Here is a 20,162-nt window from a genome sequence, read left to right on the forward strand (position 1 = left end):
ATTGTCGACTCCTGCTCCTGTTTTAGGCTTAACGTGTAATCTTCGCTCAAAATTCCATACATTCTCTGAGTTATTCAAGCAGTGAATAGTAGTCTTTTAATATTCCGTAACTCATTCAAACAAAGCATTCAGCGACAGAGCTGTCCATTTGCCCTGCCTTAACTGAATAAGCAGGAGGTCCCTGCCCTTGGAACAACACATTACATGAGTTAGTGCTTTGAAAGTCAGCCAGCATTCAAATGTATATCTACACCATTGAAGACCGGGCGCTCCCTGACAGTCAGGCAGTGAAGAGGAAGAATGCGGACATACACCCATTGAACAAAGGCTCATGGATAAAGGCATTGATTGTGAAATTGCGATCCTGGAGCTGACTTCAATAGAAGTAGTGAAGCATTCGCATTCCCATAGACGAAATATCTTTAAACCTTTCAAGAGTGGTTTGGAGCTCTCTGAAGGCAATTGCTTTTGAAAAAGCTTAATCCTTGGATTAATAACCCTGTGAATGAATGCTCCTTCCCAGCACAGAGGGAGAGAATTTTAACTGAATTTTCAAAACTTGGAACTAAAGAATCCTGATCTCATTAAAAATGTGCACAAATCTCAGATCGGTGTAAAGCTCCGACCGATACCCTTTAATGTCGTAATGCAATCACATCCTTTCGGGAAGGAAACCTGTTATCTTTGTCCGATTCTGGCAATGTGTGATTCCAGATGCATAGAAATGTGGATGAATCCTAACTATCCACTGCAAAGACTGAACTTGTTTTATCAAAGTATTACAAATTGTTCAAGGGAAAGTCCATTCAAAACCCTCTTAAACTCTGGCTTTGACAGTGTTGCTTACATTTTGAGAAAGTGAAGAAATAAACCTGTGTATTATTTTCTGTAAAGGTTTTAAAAGTATTTTTGTTTCTTTCATTTTGATTTCTCAAAGCTCACCTGGATTCTGTAAGCACTGGGGGAACTATTTAATGAACTCTGCCAACAATGCTTTGTAACTGGCTACTAGGGATTGTATTAGAATTCTTGATGTCATTGCCGGCCAATTTGACAAGGCCTGAGATAATTCCAGATACCCTCATTGCAAAAATGCATCGTCCACTCACTCACCCTACCCGGCTCCCACCATCACATTGATGTGCTGTCAAAGCTTTGAGTTGAGTACACATCAGAACAGATGCAAGAATACCAAATTTCAAGGGGAGCAACCATTTAAACCACTTTGCAGAACATCTACGTTCTGTCCGCAAAAAAAATTGCCTGCCCCTTCAACACACCACAAAATGGAGTCACAGGTGGACAATGCAATGAAGAAGGCACGATGGCCTTCATCAGTCAGGGCACTGAGTAGATAAAATGGGAAGTTATGTTGCAGATATACAGGCCATTGGTGAGGCTGCACTTGGAGAATTGTGTTCAGTTTTGGTCACCTTGCTATGGGAGGAATGTTATTAAACTGGAAAGCGTGCAGAAGAAATTTACAAGGATATTGCCAGGTCTCAAGGGTCTGAGTTATAGGGAGAGGTTGGACAAGCTGGAATGTTTTCTTCAGAGTGTAGGAGACTGAGAGGGGACCTTATAGAAGTGCATATGATCACGAGAGGCATGGATAGGGTGAATGCACTTAGTCTTTTTCCCAGGTTTGGGGAATCAAGGATTAGAGGGCACCAGTTTAAGTTTAGAAGAGAAAAAATAAAATGGAGCCTGAGGAGCAACTTTTTTTACAGAGGGTGGTACACATATGGCATGAGCTGCCAGCAGAAGTGGTTGGTGCAGGTACATAACAACATTTAAAAGGCATTTGGACAAATACACGGATAGAAAAGGTTTAGAAGGATATGATGTGGTCCTGGGAAAAAGCGCATCTGAGAAGCAAGAGAAGTGACATTCTGGGCATAAGTCTGGGACTAGATTGGGTTGGGATATCTGGTCGGCATGGACAGGTTGGACCAAAGGTGGTACATGCTGTACATCTCTATGACTCAAAGTCCTTCTTCAGGACTGGGGAGGGGGAAGGGTGCTGAGAGTTAAATGGGGGTGGGGTGGGGTGGGGCTAGGGGAAAGGTAGTGGGATGATGATAGGTGGCCAAGATAGGAGGTGACTTAGATTAGATTAGATTACTTATAGTGTGGAAACAGGCCCTTCGGCCCAACAAGTCCACACCGACCCGCCGAAGCGCAACCACCCATACCCCTACATTTACCCCTTACCTAGCACTACGGGCAATTTAACATGGCCAATTCACCTGACCCGCACATCTTTGGACTGTGGGAGGAAACCGGAGCACCCGGAGGAAACCCACGCAGACAAGGGGAGAACGTGCAAACTCCACACAGTCAGTCGCCTGAGTCGGGAAATGAACCCGGGTCTCAGGCGCTGTGAGGCAGCAGTGCTAACCACTGTGCCACTGTGTCGCCCACTGAAGTGATGGTGATACTTCAGTGGGAACTGTGGACTGAACAGGTGGGAATGAAGATGGACAGGTAGGTCAGGTCAAGAGGCAGATCTGAGTTGGAGGGTTGGATTTGGGATTGGTGAGGAGAGAGGAGATTTGGAAACTGATGAATTCAACGCTAATGCCATGTGGTTGTAGGCTCCCAAGGCGGAAGATGAGGTGTTCCTCCTCCAGTTTGCTGGTGGCCTTGTGTAGGTGGTGGAGGAGGAGGCCCAGAATGGATATGTCCTCAGGGGAGTGGGAAGGAGGATTGAAGTGGATGGCCACAGAATGGTGGGGTTGGTTGGTGCGTATGGACCAGAGATGTTTCCTGAACTATTCCACAGGTTTGCACTCGGTCACCCAGAGAACATTCGGTGGAATAAATGAGGTTGGAGGATATACAAGTAAATCTCTGCCAGACGTTGAATGATCCTTTGGCGCCTTGGGCGGAGGTGAGGGGTGAGGTGTGTGCACAGGTTTTGCACCTCATCTGGCTGAAAGAGAAGGTGCCAGGTGTGGAGAGGGGATTGGTGGGAATGTGAACTTAACAAGGGAGTTGTGAAGGGAAATGTCCCTATGGAATGCAGATATGGATGGGGAAGGAAATATATTTTTGGTGATGAGGTTTGATTGTAGGTGGCAAAAGTGGCAGAGGATGATGGATTGATTCCAAAATTGGTGAGGTGGAATGTGAGGACCAGGGGGATTCTATCCTTGTTGAACTTGCAGAGGGTAGAGTTCAAGAGTGGGGATGCAGGAAATGGGGGAGACATGGTTGAGGGCACTGGTGGTGGAAGCAGAGTCACTAGGGACATTTAAGCGACTCTTGGACATGCACATGGACAGCAGTGAATTGAGGGGTGCATATTTTATTTTACATTAGGATTAATCCTCGGCACAACATCGTGGGTTGGAGGGCCTGTTCTGTGCTGTACTTTTCTATGTTCTATGTTGATCACAGAGAAAGAAAAATTACGATCCTGGAAGTAAGAGGGCATTTGGAGTGGAATTACTCATCCTGTGAGCAGACATGGTGTAGGCAGAGGAATTAGGAGTAGGGGATCAGGAGGAGGGGTGGGAGGAGGCGTAGTCCAGGTAGCCACAGGAGTCAGTTGGTTTGTAGTAGATTTCAGTGTGGAGTTGGTGGCTGGAGAACCCCAGGAGAGGGAGAGAAGTGTTGGAGATGGATCAGGTGATGCCTGACCTGCTGTGCCTTTTGTTGCACCAAGCTTTATCAGTTCTGACTTTCCAGCATCTGCAGTCCTCATATTCTCTTGAAAGGACATGGGCCAAGTGCAGGGAAATGGAGTTAGCGTGGATGGGCATTTTGGTCAGCATGGACCAGTTTGGGCTCAAGGGCCTGTCTTCGTGCTGTAGGACTGTATGACCTCTGTGTTCCCTGGCCAACACCTGTGTCTCAGGTTTATAGTGTGGTCCAGCACAAGCTGGAAGAACAGCATCTCATTTTCCACTTGGGAACTCTACAGCCTTCTAGATTGATTATCGAGTTCAATAGTTTTAGGGCTTGAGCCACCTTTTCCCATGTCCTTACACAATCTCCACACACCAGGCCTAGTTATCACATGGTCTGTTATTACACACAATGCATTGTTAGCCACTAATTATCCCCATTAGCAGCTATTCATTCTCCTAGGCTGACCATTATCCATGCCTTTGTCTACCTGTTGTTTTTTTTTGTTGGACTCTATCTCCATTGATCATTTCCTCCTTCTCACACTACCCCCCCCCCCCATCTATATATACACACACATACACACCCATCCTATCTTCTGCATGAAAAATACATTTTCCTAGCTATCATCAATTCCATGGAAGGGTTCCTGGACCCAAAATGTCAACTCTGATTTCTCTCCACAAATACTGCCAGACTTGCTGTGTTTTTCCAGCAAATTGTTTTTGTTTCTGATTTCCAGCATCTGCAGTTCTTTCAGATTTTATTTAACTATTTAAACTGAGCAGAAGTTGTTGATGTTCTGGTAAGTTGCATCTAGTTGGTTGAGGAATCGCTATGGAGTTTGCATCCCCTCCACCATCATGTTTTATTAATTCAAAAATGACACAATGTCTGGCCATGTTCTTTTCCCTGTAGAGAACAGGTTCATATGTGTTAAAATATGTAATTTCTAGCAAGCGTACATGAGCCACATTGTGAGCATGAGAGATAATCTTAAATTGTTACTAATGTACTTAGCATACTCATAATTGTAGAGCAATTGTTGTCCAATTGTGGAATTCACACCTATTGTTCGCTTGGATGCTAGAGGAAGAGCACTGACCATATTCAACCAGTCCATATTTACAAAACTTAGAACATAATATCTAAGGTGAGATGGAATTCTCTGATTAGTCAGGTTCAAATGTCACCCAATCAGTATTCTTTTCTCAAACAGTATCAGTTGTTGATCATCGTCACTTGGCCTTGTTGGATTTGATCAATGGAGCATAAGACGTAAAGCCTCTCCAGCACATCTTTGCTTTCAGCAATATTAATGTTCTGTTTTACCAAAAGATGACCTTGATATCATTGAGTCAGAACGATGTGTGACTTGCAGATGCTGGTCATAACTCTATGAGCCCCAACTTCCTGCACTAGGCCCATAGCCTTGAAAATTATGACATTTCAAATGCTCATTCAAGTACTTTTTATGCGGTTTCCCTCCTCAACTACTCTCCCAGGCAGTGCATTTCAAGACCCCCACCATCCTTTAGGTGAAAATGTTTTCTCTCAAATCCCCAGTAAAACTCCTGCTTTAATTTTAAACCCACCTTAAAATTATACTCCTTTGTTATCCACCTTTCAAACAAGGGGAACAGCTGTGTTTTCTTCACCCCGTTCATAATCATTTACATCTCTATCAGGCTCCCTCTCAACCTTTCTCCACTCCAAAAAAAACCTGACCTTATCTCTCTTCACAGACAACATGCTCCTTTTGTCCTTTTCACTCCCTTCACTGCAATCATATCCTTCTTACAGAACGATGATCAGAATTGGTGTTCCCATGGATTTGCTGTCCTTGCCCTTTTGGGTGGTTGTGGTTGAAGTTTTGGAAGGTGCTGCTGAAAGAGCCTTAGTGAGTTGGTAAAGTGGATCTTGTAGATATTACACATTGCTGCGCCAGATTTCGGAGTGAATGTTTAAGGTGGTGGATACAGTGATCAAGCTGGCCACTTTATCTCGATTATTCGAGTTTCTTGGGTGTTGCTGAAACTGCAATTATCCAGGGCATTCCATTACACTCCCGACTCCTACCTTACAGGTGGTGCACCACGATTGGGTGAGTGACTCACCGCAGAACTCCCAACCTAACTGATCTGATTGTAACATCAAAACCACATGCCCACCCACCTTGTTAAGCTTTCAATCCCTTCCTTACCAAGAATCTACAAACCGCTGCCTTCAAAATACTCAGGACTCTGTTCTTGTAAAGGTGGTGAAAGCACAATGTTCCAAAGACACTCAAACCTCTTAAAAAAACTTTACCATTATAAATGGGCTACAACTTATTTTTTAAATGGTGATGACTATTTCTAGATTGTCCTGGAAAAGGTAATATTCTGGATGTAGGTTTGGTCACTGAGATGGAAGGTTCATTTTCAGACGTTTCATCCCGCCCCTGGCGACTGACTGTGTGGAGTTTGCACATTCTCCCCGTGTCTGCGTGGGTTTCCTCCGGGTGCTCCGGTTTCCTCCCACAGTCCAAAAATGTGCAGGTTAGGTGAATTGGCCATGCTAAATTGCCCATAGTGTTAGGTGAAGGGGTAAATGTAGGGGAATGGGTCTGGTTGGGTTGCACTTTGGTGGGTTGGTGTGGACTTGTTGGGTCAAAGGGCCTGTTTCCACACGGTAAGTAATCTAATCTAATCACCATACTATAGGGACATCATCAGTGAACCTCCGGATGAAGCTCTGGTGGTATAGCCCGCTTTCAATTTGTGAGTTTGGGTTTCGTGGGTTGGTGATGTCATTCCCTGTTGTGATGTCATATCCGGTACTTTTTCTCAGGGGATCCAAGTAAATGTGTTTGTTGGTAGAGTTCCGGTTGGAATGCTATACTTCTAGGAATTCTAGTGCATGTCTCTGTTTGGCTTGTCCTAGGATGGATATGTTGTCTCAACCAAAGTGGTGTCCTTCCTCATCCGTACATAAGGATATTAGTGAGACAGTCGTTTTGTGGCTAGTTGATGTTCATGTATCCTGGTGGCTAGTTTTCTGCCTGTTTGTCCAAGGTAGTGTGGGTTACAGTTCTTGCAAGGTATTTTGTAAATGAGATTACTTTTGCTTGTTGTCTCTAACATTCTCTCCACCTTGGCCCTGTCAAGACCCCTTAAAACCATTCATGTTCTAATCATTCATACAACATCCTCTGAACTGCCAGAGAAAGTGGTGGATATGGGTACAATTACAATACTTAGAAGACATTTGGATAAGTGCATGAATAGGAACGTTTTGGAGGAATATGGACCAAGTGCAGAAAGGTGGGATGAGTTTCGTTTGGGAACATGCCCGGTGTGGACTAGTTGGACCAAAAGGTCTGTGTCCATGCTGTATGATTCAATGAGGAGAAAGTGAGGACTGCAGATGCTGGAGACCAGAGTCGAGAGTGTGTTGTTGGGTAAGCACAGCAGGTCAGGCAGCATCCAATGAACAGGAGAATCGACATTTCGTTCACAAGGCCTTTATCGGGAATGAGGCTTGTAAGTCATGGCTGAAGGATTAATGGGAGGGGAGTGGGGTTGGGAGGAAAGGTAACTGGGAAAGCAACTGGTGGATGAAGGGGAGAGAGAGAAGGTGATAGGTCAGAGGGGACAGTGACGGACAGGTCCGCAGGACAATGCCGAATTGGAGGCTTGGGACTGGGATAACTTGGGAGAAGGGGAAATAAGGAAGCTGTTGAAATCCACATTTATCCCATGTGGTTGCAGGGTCCCAACTCGGAATATGAGGCGTTCTTCCTCCAGGCGTTGGGTGGTAATGGTTTGGCAGTGGAGGCGGCCCAGGACCTGCATATCCTTGAGTGGGAGGGGGAAGTTGAAGTGTTCAGCCATGGGGTGCTGGGGTTGGTGGGTGCAGGCATCTCAGAGATGTTCTTTGAAATGATCCACAAGACGGCATCCTGTGTCCCCGATGTAGAGGACATCAATGATGATTCAATGACTGCAGACTAAAGATATCAATGTACATGACAGTACACCTGCTCCAGTGAATTAAAAAGCTTTTATTGTTTAAATAAAATGCATTGAACACAGACAGCAACAGTAGGTTCACTTGCAAATACCAAGGAACCTGCTTAAGCACCAAACAAGTGGCATTTTTGATATATAGTTGCCAGGACTATTTTTTTTAACAAAAGTCTTTAAACAGTTCCGATTTGGTAAAGAACATAATGTCCACTGGAATCTAGTTTCAGTTACATTTCCTCACACCAGGCCATACCACTCAGACTGTTACATTCTCCCACACCTCCCCCCCACCCCCCCCCCCCCCCCGACCCCTAAACCCATGACAGCTGTGTACAGATGTGTAATGCTAAATGGCTGTTACGTTCTTCTGTATGTATTAGCAAAATGCTATGCTGTATTAAGAAATAACTTATCACCATTTCCTGTGGCTGCCAATGTTTTGTTTTCAGTCATGTCTCCAAAGCAAAGCAACTCCACTCATAGTAAGAACCTTTCCAGAGTCTTTAGCTTGTATACAGCCCCTTCACGCTGTGGTGTCTGAACCTGCTTAAACTGACAACTAATTGAGACATTGAGGCACCTCAGACTGAGTGCCTGAAAGCTGCCAAAGTGGCACCAGTTGTATTCGCTAGCACCAAGTACAGATCCTTGTGTTCTGTTGTCACAGTGACTGAGGTAGGAGTTTTGAATGTGATGGTCCAAAAATAATGGAGGCCACTTGGGAAATTATAGGATAAAGACTGAGGTTGGCTGATCATTTTGGAATGAGCCATAGGTAACAGCACAGCAGGATCATTACTGAAATCAAATTCACGTACTTGAAAATGACACATGAAAAGAAAAAGAACTCTTCTTGAGAGGTTGCTGAGAAAAAATAAACCCGAGTATTGCTGAAAAACAAACCGTTGAAGCCTTTTATCTTGCGCTCATCTAACATTTATATTGCGTAGAAGGAGTGTGCTGATTGTTGGAAAATGGACTCTAGTTCGTAAAGACAGCCAATGCGAGATGACGACCTAGGTGGTATGGTCACTGAACTGTTAGTCTAGAGACCCAGGTAATGTTCTGCAGGTCCAGTTTCAAATCCCACCACGGCAGAGAGTAAATTCAGTAAAGAAGAATCTTGAATTAAGTAACCATGAAACTGTTGTCAATGTCAGAAAAATCCATCTGGCTCAATGTCCTTTAAGGAAGGAAACTGTCATCCATATCTGATTTGGCTTACATCTGACTCCAGACCCATAGCAAAGTGGTTGACTCTTAACTGTCTTCTGGGCAATTAGGGATGGCCTAGCAGCAACACCCTTATCCTGTGAATGAATTTTTTAAAAAAGTTGGGAAAAACATGAATTCAGGTCCAAGTGCCAATTAACACACTCATCTCATACAGTATAAATGCCGGTTTTCCTTGAAATGGTATTCTTGTGAATTGTCCTGATTGTGCAAGATAAGCAGCTTCAATAATATGTCTTTTTCTTGCAACACTAAAGATTAACCTGGGTAGAAGCAAATCTCGAAGGCAAATTGTGAGGCAGCAATATCAAGTTTTAAAAAAGAACGACAATTTTCATGAAAGCCCTTTTGAGAAAGAATGCGATGCTCTTGTTTCCCTATCCAGATCGAACACAAGGTAAACTTAGGATTTGCTGTGCTAATAGATGAAGCCATTTCTTCAGTGAATGCTAATTTCTGAGCTGCCCCATTTTAGCATCATGTGCATTCCTGAGGCACTCCCAATACAGAAGGCCGAGTGTAAGTAACCTGGACCATATGTTGGCAGTAAGTTTGGCAGATAGTCTCAACTTCTGATTATGTAAGCTGACTGTATTTGTACATGATTTGGAAATGCTTGTGTTGGACTGGGGAGTACAAAGTTAAAAATCACACAACACCAGGTGAAAGTCCAACAGGTTTAATTGGAAGCACTAGCTTTCGGAGCGCTGCTCCTTCATCAGGTTTATGTGGCGTACACAATTGTGAGACACAGAATTTACAGTAAAAGTTTACAGTGTGATGTAACTGAAATTATCCATTGGAAAATACCTTGATTGTTTGTTAAGTCTCTTATCTGTTAGAATGACCATGATAGTTTCACTTCTTTCATATGTAAATCACAAAAAGTTTTTAAAAAGTTACAATGTCACTCTGCAAGTACAATTTCACCCCCACAAACATATATGTGTATGTGTGCATGTGTGTGTGTTTCTGGGTGGGGGGTTGTGAATGTCTGAGAGAGAGAGTGCACGTGTGTGTGTGTGTGTGTTTGTGTGTAAAGGGGTCTAAATCTGTGAGGGGATGCATGTGTGAGTGTGGGAGTGCGTGTGTGTGTCTGGGGTGGGGGGTTGTGTCTGTGAGAGACTGTGTGTGTGTGTGTGTGTGTGTAAAGGGGTCTCACAGACTTAGACCCCTTTACACTCACACACATATACACTCTCTCTCAGACACTCACAACTCCCCACCCAGACACACACATACGTTTGTGGGGTGAATTTGTACTTGCCGAGTTACATTGTACTTTGCTCAAAAACTGCATGAATCCATGTAAGATTCTGTTAACTCATTTTTTAGATTAGAATCAGTCTAAACATTATGGCACAGACAACAGAACACAAGGGACTGACACCTTCAACATATTATCTGGCCTGACACCAATTGTTACAATTAACCTGAGAATGTAACTTCTTAAAAAAAAAGTTTTGTGGTTTACATATGAAAGAAGTGAAACTATCATGGTCATTCTAACAGATGAGAGACTTAACAAACAATCAAGGTATTTTTCAATGTATAATTTTAGTTACATCGCACTGTAAACCTTTGCTATAAATTCTGTGTCTTACAGCTCTACAACTACCTGTTGAAGGAGCAGCATTCCGAAAGCTAGTGCTTTCAATTAAACCTGTTGGACTATAACCTGGTGTTATGTGATTTTTAACATTTGACACATAATCTGATCTTGTCATGGTGGAACCATCAGGTTATGCCTACTACCATTCATCGTTCTCTCTAATGAGAGAGAGCGGTCCTCTCGGACTACAGAAACTTTCACTTTCCATATAGCAGAGACAGAACATTGAATGCCAAATCAGGCTCGTGCTCTCTTGTAACGTAAGTCTGCAAGAGAAGTGGCTGCGTCAGGTGTCCAGGGAGTGAGCGCGAAACAAAAATGAAATAGATTCAAATCCAAGTTTCTGAATCAGTGCCATGAGCTGCACTTGACAACTGTGCAATCAGTCCTATTCATGGTGACCTATGAGAGAGGAATCATTTTGGCAATTGGACAATAGTGGGCTTCCAATATCTCTGATGTTGTATAATCATTTAATAACATTCACACAGACTGAAATGTCAAAAAGAAATCAGAGTATGAGGGTTTACTTCCATCAAAATTAAAAGTATATATGTTTTTTAAAAAATCAGGTTCCAATTGCTTTTTTTAAAAATAGTTCAGTCATATCCTTACTTACCAAGTCACTGAATAACCTCCAAATGGACTGCTGCTTTGTTTTTTTAACATAACAATCTACATTGCAAGGCCTTCGCTCTTGGTGTCAAAAAGTTAATATAACAAAAAAAATACTTCCTTAAACAAAAAAATACTGTTTATCCTTCAGATATCTTTAGTGGGTTAATACAGCACATGGAACATGCAGGTCCCAGCTAGTAGGATGGTTAGGTCTGAATAGTTATGTGAGTGAATGTTTTTGTTGAAGGACTGGTGACAGGTGAGCCTTGGTGCCAAATGTTCCCATTTCCGTATTTAAAAAATTGACAAAATGTCAATCTATTTTGAAGTCTCAGCTCTAATTGCTGCATCCAGATTTTCCCTTCACTGCTGCACAGTTTTTGATGCTTACTGTTCATTTCATCACCTGCAGTAATCCTATCTGCAACTCTAATAGAAATGAACAGCAAAGTACAAAGCCATTGTGTCACCCACAACAGGGATCAGGTGTGAAAAGTGAGTGAGAAGTGTTAATATATCTCAACATGTGGATAACTATGATTGTAGCACCGACAGAAATACGCCATTAGGATGCACACCAGAGTCTGTATCACTTCTCTGGCTGCTTCACTCTTTATTTGACCAGACTGATATTAGGAAGTCAAATTAGTAAAATATGGTTAACACAAAATGCATAAAAATGCTGAGAGGATGCATTCTAAATACCCATGTGACAATGTATGGGGATTATTGGAGGCACTGGCCTCTTCCTAGGGGGATAACATTAGGAAATCACAATAAGTGGCAGTTGTGTATTAAGTTGCTGTCTTCACTCTGGAACCAGCCAGTATAACGTGCAGACCTGGAACTGCCAAGGGGAAAGAAAGGAACTTCTATTCAACTTATGAAGCAATACTATAATCCGGGTACGTATTGATTATTTCCCTTCTGGCCCCATTCTTCTCCAGTCCCATTCACCCCACTACCTTGACGAGAGAAACAAAAAACTTGTATGCTAAACAACTTGCAGGATGAAAACTGAATTGGATTACTACCAAGATGCATTTCAAATTAACGGCAAAGGGGAACTTAGTTTCCTAATTATTCTAGTAGTCCACAGCACTAGTGCCTAATTGAAGATGGTGTAGAGACTGGTGGCGTTCCTCATATGGTTTCCTAAACCAGAGTCTGAATGAAATACGATCACTTTCTAATGTGCAGTCATGACCATCAATCCCCAAAGAATGGTGAGAAGAAAAATGAAGCCATTACAAGTTATTCCATTGAACAAAGAAAGAATAAAATTGTGTTTTTCTTATGGCTTAATAGATACATGTGACAAATCTATGGCACATCTCAAACCTGCTCCATTTAATCGGAACATACACTTGATAGGGAGCTGAACTGCTGACTCAATGACTGAGGAATCAGGTTTGTTAATACTGCAGATTACAGAAGAAAATGTCTTTGGATAAAGAAACAACAGAAAAAGATCAAATATTATAATAACATTCAAGGATGTTGTGCATACCATCAAAATGCATAGTAAAATGTTAAGAGCGCTAACATTGACTTCACGTGATCGCCATAGCTACACTCAGAAAGAGAGATGTCAGTAGTTTGAATAAAACATCAACACTGCATGGGTGCTCTGGTTTGTTTTCTGTTTAGGAATTTTTCTTGAATGTATGTCCAGCAATTTTTTTTTCATAAAAGGTTCACAAGATGGCTCTCAATGAATACATCAATTCTGAATAATACTCAAAGGTCTGCAATTGCAAAGAATAGTTTAACCTTCAAAGTGAAATATCAATCCTTCATTAAACATTAAGTATGGATGTTGGAACCTGAACCTAAAGCCCCACGAATGGAGCAAGGATATGTTGTTGGTACCAGAGATTGATGCATTTGCACCTCATTGTCTAATTTGTGTGCTTACTTCTTTCTGTAATGTTTACCTGCTCCCTTGGTATTCCAGTAATGCCCGTTACTGCATTATCAACAGTTCCAAGAGAGCTCTTTAGTTAGAAGTTGGATGCCAAATTTAACTCAACTTCCTAGACTTTTATACTGTTTAAAAAATATTCAAATCCTTAAGGCAATTGATAGGGTCAGCACATTGGGGGATTAAGAAAATCTCAACATCTTCAGGTGGATTTACATCAGCAGGCCAGCACAGTACAAGAACAGAGAGATTCATCAGATTCATTTTTGTGAAGTGGCTAATCTGTCAAATGAAAGGAGCCAACAAACTGAAAAACAATATAGACATTGACCAAGGCCTTGTTCATAAGGTAAAAGGGCACTGCCTTCTCGGGAGCATCACTGACTTCCTCGCACCTGGGAAGTACACAGTCAGAACAGTCTCATGTCCAACCTTTCATAACATCCAACTCATTGTTAATGAACTGAGGATTTACAAACATTGATGAGGTAATGAAAATTTTATCCTGAAGACTGTGCCCTCTAATAGTCCATTGTTTTAAAAGTCTGGCTCTTGGTGAACTCCTCGACTTCAAGATACAACTATCTTGAATAGATGCATTTTTGTAAAAGGCATATGAAGCAAAGTGGGATTAAGTTTTGTATTAAAAATATATTATTTTGAGGATGTGAGTACTCTGAAAAAGGTTGGCTTTTATTGTACATCTCTAGTTACACTGACAGCATTAAGAATGAAATAAGGGTCTGGAGACAGGTATTGATAGTTTTCATCAGCCCAAATTCAATGTTTCCTGTTGAGTTTTGAACTCTCAATCCCTGGGATTGCTAGGCCAGCACTATACTACTACACTACTAACAAAGTGAGCTTTCAGAACAACTTTGTCCCTAAATGTGCTTTGACATTACTGATTTCTGGTCACCTAACCCTAGGATGTCAAACCCTCACGGTGAATCTTATATATTCAATGGCCACCTTTGGGAGTATGTATCCTGACCTGCACATTTCTAGTGTTTGATGATGTGGCATTTTATGCCAATACATAGGGTATACATTCAGGAGTAGGTTTAATCATCTCTCTGGACTTCAGCACATGCTGATTAATTGGAAAGCTAACAGTGTCTGTTCACAGAAAATGCCTGATAATTCAATAGACAGAAGTAAAGTTGTTATAAATCCTTGACATTTTCTACACTGGTACCAATTCAGATCTCTGTATATTTTGTACAATTATAGAACTTCTACAGTCGCCAACCCTCTGATATTTCAGTACTTCAGGTATGCAGCTTGTGAACCTTTGTTTTAATAAAATGAGTGATGACTGAACTGGCCTAGTTCATTTCAAGTCAACACCAGCCAGGTCAGAGTCAGTACTAAAATTCAGAGGCAAAGGTGGAAGATTGGTTACCAACTGTTTCCTCTTCACTATTATCCCAAACTTCAGTGCTAGAGAAATCTAAGTCCATAGGATCTTCTGCCTCAGGATAATGCTGGTGTTCTTGAATGGCTCTTGTAGATACAAAATAAATCAAGCTGAGTTGCTAAAACCCTTCATTCAACGGAATACAATGGGCTGACATTGTGATGATTTGTTTTTGGTTAAAGAGGACTGCATTAAAGAACACAAAACAATCCAATTTAATAGCAGCAAAGCACCTTTCCCAGAAGTCTCTACTTTGCCTTTAGTGAGTCCGAATGCCTATGATGGACATTCTCGAGCATTGACCCCTCCCTCAGCGTGAACTCGCAGATCGACTGGTTGAACCTGATGTTGGTCCGGTCTTTTATTTACAAGGACCACCTTCCTGATGCAGCCGGTAATTCCGGAGGTGAATTTACTCCCTGTAAAATGTTTAACATCTGGGGCACCACCTGAGAACAGAGAGGAAACATTACATTAGGGAGGAAGTATGGAAATTCAGCTGCAATGGTTTTTGGCACGCAATCAGAGCATGTAGAAAGGCAGGCTGCAAACAGTGTTTCCAGTCCCATTTACGTTTTTATCCTTTGTTCTTTCAGAGGATGCGGGTGTGACTTCCTACAGCAGCAATTTCTAATTACTCCTCGATCTGAGTAACTTTCTTGACCATTTCAAAGGGCAGTTAAAAGCCAGTCATTGTTGAGGGCATGGAGTCACATATAGGCCGTCCCTAAGGGATATTAGTGAGCCAGATGGGTTTAGACAATTGATATTTTCACAGTTAACATGACTGAAATTAGCTTTCAAATTCTAGAACGCGAATTTAAATTTCACCAGTTTTGCCATGCTGAGGTTTGAGCTCAGAACACTGGCCTCAGCCTCTGACCTACTAATCCAGTGAGATCGTAACCACACCTTCACCTCTCCTGAATCAGGGTGGAAATAGAAGAGATAGTCACAGAGTCATAGAGATGTACAGCATGGAAACAGACCCTTTGGTCCAACCCGTCCATGCTGACCAGATATCTCAACAAGATAGTCCACCTTCTAGCACCCGGCCCGTATCCCTCCAAACCCTTCCTATTCATATACCCATCCAAATGCCTCTTAAATGTTGCAATTGTACCAGCCTCCACCACTTCCTCTGGCAGCTCATTCCATACACATACCACCCTCTGTGTGAAAACGTTGTCCTGTAGATCTCTTTTATATCTTTCCCCTCTCACCATAAACCTATGCCCTCTAGTTCTGGACTCTCCGACACCAGGGAAAAGACTTTGTCTATTTATCCTATCCATGCCCCTCGTAATTTTGTAAACCTCTATAAGGTCACCCCTCAGCGTCCGACAGAGAGTAAGGCAAAAGACAGAAAATTACAGCCCAATTAGCCTAACCCTGGTGGTGGGTAAGATTTTGGAGGCCATTGTGAAGGATGAGCTTTCTGAATACTTGGAAATGTATAAAATAGGGAAAAATCAACATGTTTTCATCAGGAGAGGTCATGCCTGACAAATGTACTAGAATTCTTTGAGGAAGTAACAAGCAGATTACTCATTGACACTCAAGGAGAACCAATGGATGTTATTTACCTGGACATCAAGAAGGCCTTTGACAAGTTGCTGCACAGGAGGTTACTGAATAAGACAAGGGCCCATGGTGTTAGAGGCAAGGTGCTAGCATGATAGAAGCCTGGCTGTCTGGCAGAAAGCAGAAAGTGGGGATAAAAGGGCCTTCCTCAGAATGGCAGCTGGTGACAAGTGGTGTTCCGCAAGGGTCAATGTTGGGATTCCACCTTTTCCCTTTATACATTAATGATCTCGATGAAAGAACTGAGGGCATTCTGGCTAAGTTTGCAGACACTACAAAGATAAGCAGAGAGGCAGGTAGTATTGAGGCGGCGAAGAGGCTGCAGAGGGATTTGGACAGGTTAGGAAAGTGGGCAAAGAAGTGGCAGATGGAGTACAATGTGGGAAAGTGTGAGGTCAAGCACTTTGAGAAGAAGAATACAAGCATGGACTATTTTCTAAATAGGGAGAAAGTTGAGAAATCTTAAGTGCAAAGAGACTTGGCAGTTCTAGTACAGGATTCTCTCATGGTAAACTTGCTGATTGAGTCAGCAGTTAGGAAGGCAAATGCAATGTTGGCATTCATTTTGAGCAGATTATAAAAGCAGGATGTACTTCTGAGGCTCCATAAGGCTCTGATCAGGCCAAATGTTGAATATGGCGTTTAGTTTTGGGCCCCATATCTCAGGAAGGATGTACTGGCCTCGGAGCGGGTTCAGAGGAGGTTCACAAGAATTGTCTCAAGGTGAAAAGCTTAACATATCAGGAACATTTGAGGACTCTGGGTCTATACTCGATGGAGTTTAGAAGGACAAATGGGGGATCTAATTGAAACTTACAGAATACTGAATTGTCTGGACGGAATGGATGTTGGGAAGATGCTTCCATTGGTAGGAGAGACTAGGATCCGAGGGCACGGCCTTAGAGTAAAGGGAAGACACTCTAGCATAGAGATAAGGAGAAACTTGTTCAGCCAGAAAGTGGAATTCACTAATAGAAACTTATTAGCTATGATTGAATGGTGGAGCAAACTCGATGGGCTGAATGGTCTAATTTCTGCTCCTTTGTCTGATGGTCTTATGCAGGACAACCATGTAAGTAATGTTTCTAGCTGAGTAATTAAAATTAAAATCAATACATTGATCCAATAATTCATGGTAACCAAACAAAGTTTGACTTCTCTTATTCACGATGAATGATAACATTTGATGCTCTGATCTCCTGCATCTGCAGTCCTCATTTTTTCCTGCTGATATTGATGTCAATGTCATAAAGTGCGTTCAGGTATTTGAAAGTGTGATGATCAGACAAGCAATTGTTATTGAGCTATTAAGGAGATATTAGCTTGAGCTAGCAGCCCCAAAGTTTGGTGAACATGATAGGTTCTGAGGAATGTATTAAAGGAGGCGAGGCAGAGATGGAGAGGTTATAAGAAGGTAATACCAGGGTCTGGTGGCTTTGCAGTTGTTGTGGAGAAATTAAAACGTGAGATACATAAGCAGCTGGAATTAGGCTCCTTATGAGACCTGACGTGGAAACTCACTGGTAACCCTCCTCCCAGTGACTCAAAATTGTGAATTCATACCCATATTACAAACTTAATCACATACTCTAGGTGCATCTAATACTGAATTGGTTCTGCACTGATTAAGGTACGATCTTTCAGAGGAGACCTCATATCAAGGTATTGTGTGCCCTATCATGTGGCTGTAAGATACTACAAGAGATAATCTAGTTATTTACCTCGTGAGATCTGGCTGTTGCTTGGCCCTCTACTGTAACTATAATCACACTTCCAAGCTAATTAATTGCCTGTTAATAGCTTCAAGTTAGCTGGGATATGTGTCTCTTTCTAGATCTAAAATGCCTTCTGATGTGACAGGAGAAATGGAGGTTTATCAGTCATAATTTCAAGGTTTGACATGCCATGACCTGGGCTGATGCGAACTGCTCAGTGTAAGTCCAAACTCACCCAAGTAGACACTTCCCCTCGTGTTTACCATGACCTTATCTCCTTTGGATTCTCCCCTCACAATACCATCACCATCCAGTTGGATATATCCTGATTTTCCTTCCCTGTGGAGAAAAACATTATTTATATTCCCAACAGATGCCACCTTTCCATCATTCCAGAAGTTTAGAAACCAGGAAACATATACGGCCTTCCCCTGAAGTTGTGATAGGGGACATGAGGACTGTTACATCAGCCAATGATCCTGTTGAACAGTCCAACAGGTTTAAGGGGCTACTCCTGTTCTTATTTCTTCTGCCCTTATTCTTATGTCTATAATTAATTGAATTTAGATTCCTTTAGCTGTATGGCTGGGATTTGAATGCATATCTCCCGGAGCACTGTGTGTCTGCATTTCTAGTCCAGTAACATTAGTATTCTGATACAAATATAATAAATGTTTTCCATTTCCTTACCGCACAGCAATTATTTTATGCCATTCTCCATCATTGATTGGATCTTCTGAGGGGATATTGGCTTCACCACTTCCCAGTTGGTAACTGCATGGAGAAGACAACATGTGAAGAGCTGTATCAAACAGAAGTTACAGAAAAATATGCTGCTGCCATGTCACAATTTGGGGGCATATTGGGAACATGAGTTGGAACAGGAGCAAGGCCATTCAGCCCTTGGAGTGATGGCTGATTCGTACCTCAACTCCATTTACTCAGCATTGCTTTGTACCCTACAATACTTTACCGATCCTACTCATGACAGCTTCAGGTGACCCAGCCACAGGTGACCCACTGCCTTTTACAGGACCGAATTTAGGATTTCCACGATCTTCCCCAGCTTCAATCAGAACTGAACCAGCTTAATAATGCCCTAACATTATGGCACTTGATCTGGATTTCTCCACCAGGAAAAATAATTCCTTTGCATCGACCCTGATGAATCACTGGGTTAGATCTCAAGCTCCTCAATCTTCTAAGCTCTAGGGGGTAGAGCATGACTGAAAAGAGAATACCGTCATCCACAGGGTACCTTGCATAATATTTTATGTTAATAATTGAAAGTGATTAGGTAGTGACACCCAGCATTATTAGTTATATCAGTTTCTATAACTTTTTGCAGCACACTTTAACTGAAAATAAGAACCATTATACAGCGGTAGAAATGGTTGATGGTGCCAAAAAAATGGCTCCAAGTTCATCTTATTAATGGGGAGGATCAATGCATTATTTTAAAAATCAGCAGAAAATCAAAAGGATAACAACAGACTAGGAAATCAATTCAATGCTCCTATCAGCTTATCCATCGAGGGATATCCTGCAGGTTCCCTCCTGCTGCTGGTTTCATTGCAAAATGATACTGGGTTTATCATCTGTTCAATCCTGCAATGTAGTTGATACACTAAAGAATAGGCAATACTGGAGAAACGCTGGCACCATTGGTGGACAGAAACAGAGGTAATGTTTCAGGCTGAGATAATTGACATTAACTCTGTTTCTCTCTCCACGCATGCTACCTGGCCTGGTGAGATTTTTTCAGCACACCCTGTTCTCATTTCAGATTTCCAGCATCTGTTGAATTTTTCTTTATTTCTAGAGGTTGATTGCTTTGTGTGACGCGTGCATGATTTCACAGACACATGGGCTCTGCATCAGAAGAAACAACGAGAACAAATCATAAGTTTCACTCCTGTACAATATTGAGGGAATACTGCACACTTGGTGAGGGGTCTTTTCTGGATGAAGAGGTAATTGGAAAATCCCATTGTCTCAAAGCACCATCTCACACAAAACTGTAGACAGCATGGAGTCCCTGTTAAGATGGTGGAAGGAAGAAAGGGAGCATTAAGGAGTGGCTAAGACCATTACACACATTTTGATACCATTGCAGTCCGTCAACCTGTGAATTTGGCAAATTAAAATCACACAATGTCACAAAATATGAAGTAAGGGATGGGGATAGAATAGCTATGCTGACACTGACAATGGAGTAGGCACCAAGGAGTACGTGAATATTTGTGCATGCTGACATGTACAATAGGGGCAGAAGAAGCAGGGAGAAAATTACAGAAGATAGATTTGCATTCTGGACCTAACGCTACGTGAATACACGGAAGGAGAGCTTTCTGAGCCCCGGATAAACAAACAGGATTTACCTGTTGACTCACATCACACCTCGCTTGCCTTA

General features: G+C 42.2%; 1 protein-coding gene across 4 annotated transcripts in view; it reads right to left on the reverse strand.

Moving 5' to 3' along the window:
* Positions 1-10,535: 10,535 nt before the first annotated feature.
* The window catches only part of hspg2 (heparan sulfate proteoglycan 2), a 530,364-nt gene continuing 520,737 nt past the window's right edge, over positions 10,536-20,162 (reverse strand). For all 4 annotated transcript variants that reach the window (XM_060851818.1, XM_060851817.1, XM_060851815.1 and 1 more), the window contains 3 exons: positions 18,440-18,523; positions 17,985-18,088; positions 10,536-14,899 (listed from right to left, as the gene is read on the reverse strand). In XM_060851818.1, the coding sequence (XP_060707801.1) occupies positions 14,727-14,899; positions 17,985-18,088; positions 18,440-18,523 (361 nt within the window). In that variant the 3' untranslated portion in view covers positions 10,536-14,726. The remainder of the gene's footprint in view (positions 14,900-17,984; positions 18,089-18,439; positions 18,524-20,162) is intronic.

The sequence above is a fragment of the Hemiscyllium ocellatum genome, chromosome 37 (genome assembly GCF_020745735.1).
Source record: "Hemiscyllium ocellatum isolate sHemOce1 chromosome 37, sHemOce1.pat.X.cur, whole genome shotgun sequence".
Classification (NCBI taxonomy): Eukaryota; Metazoa; Chordata; class Chondrichthyes; order Orectolobiformes; family Hemiscylliidae; genus Hemiscyllium; species Hemiscyllium ocellatum.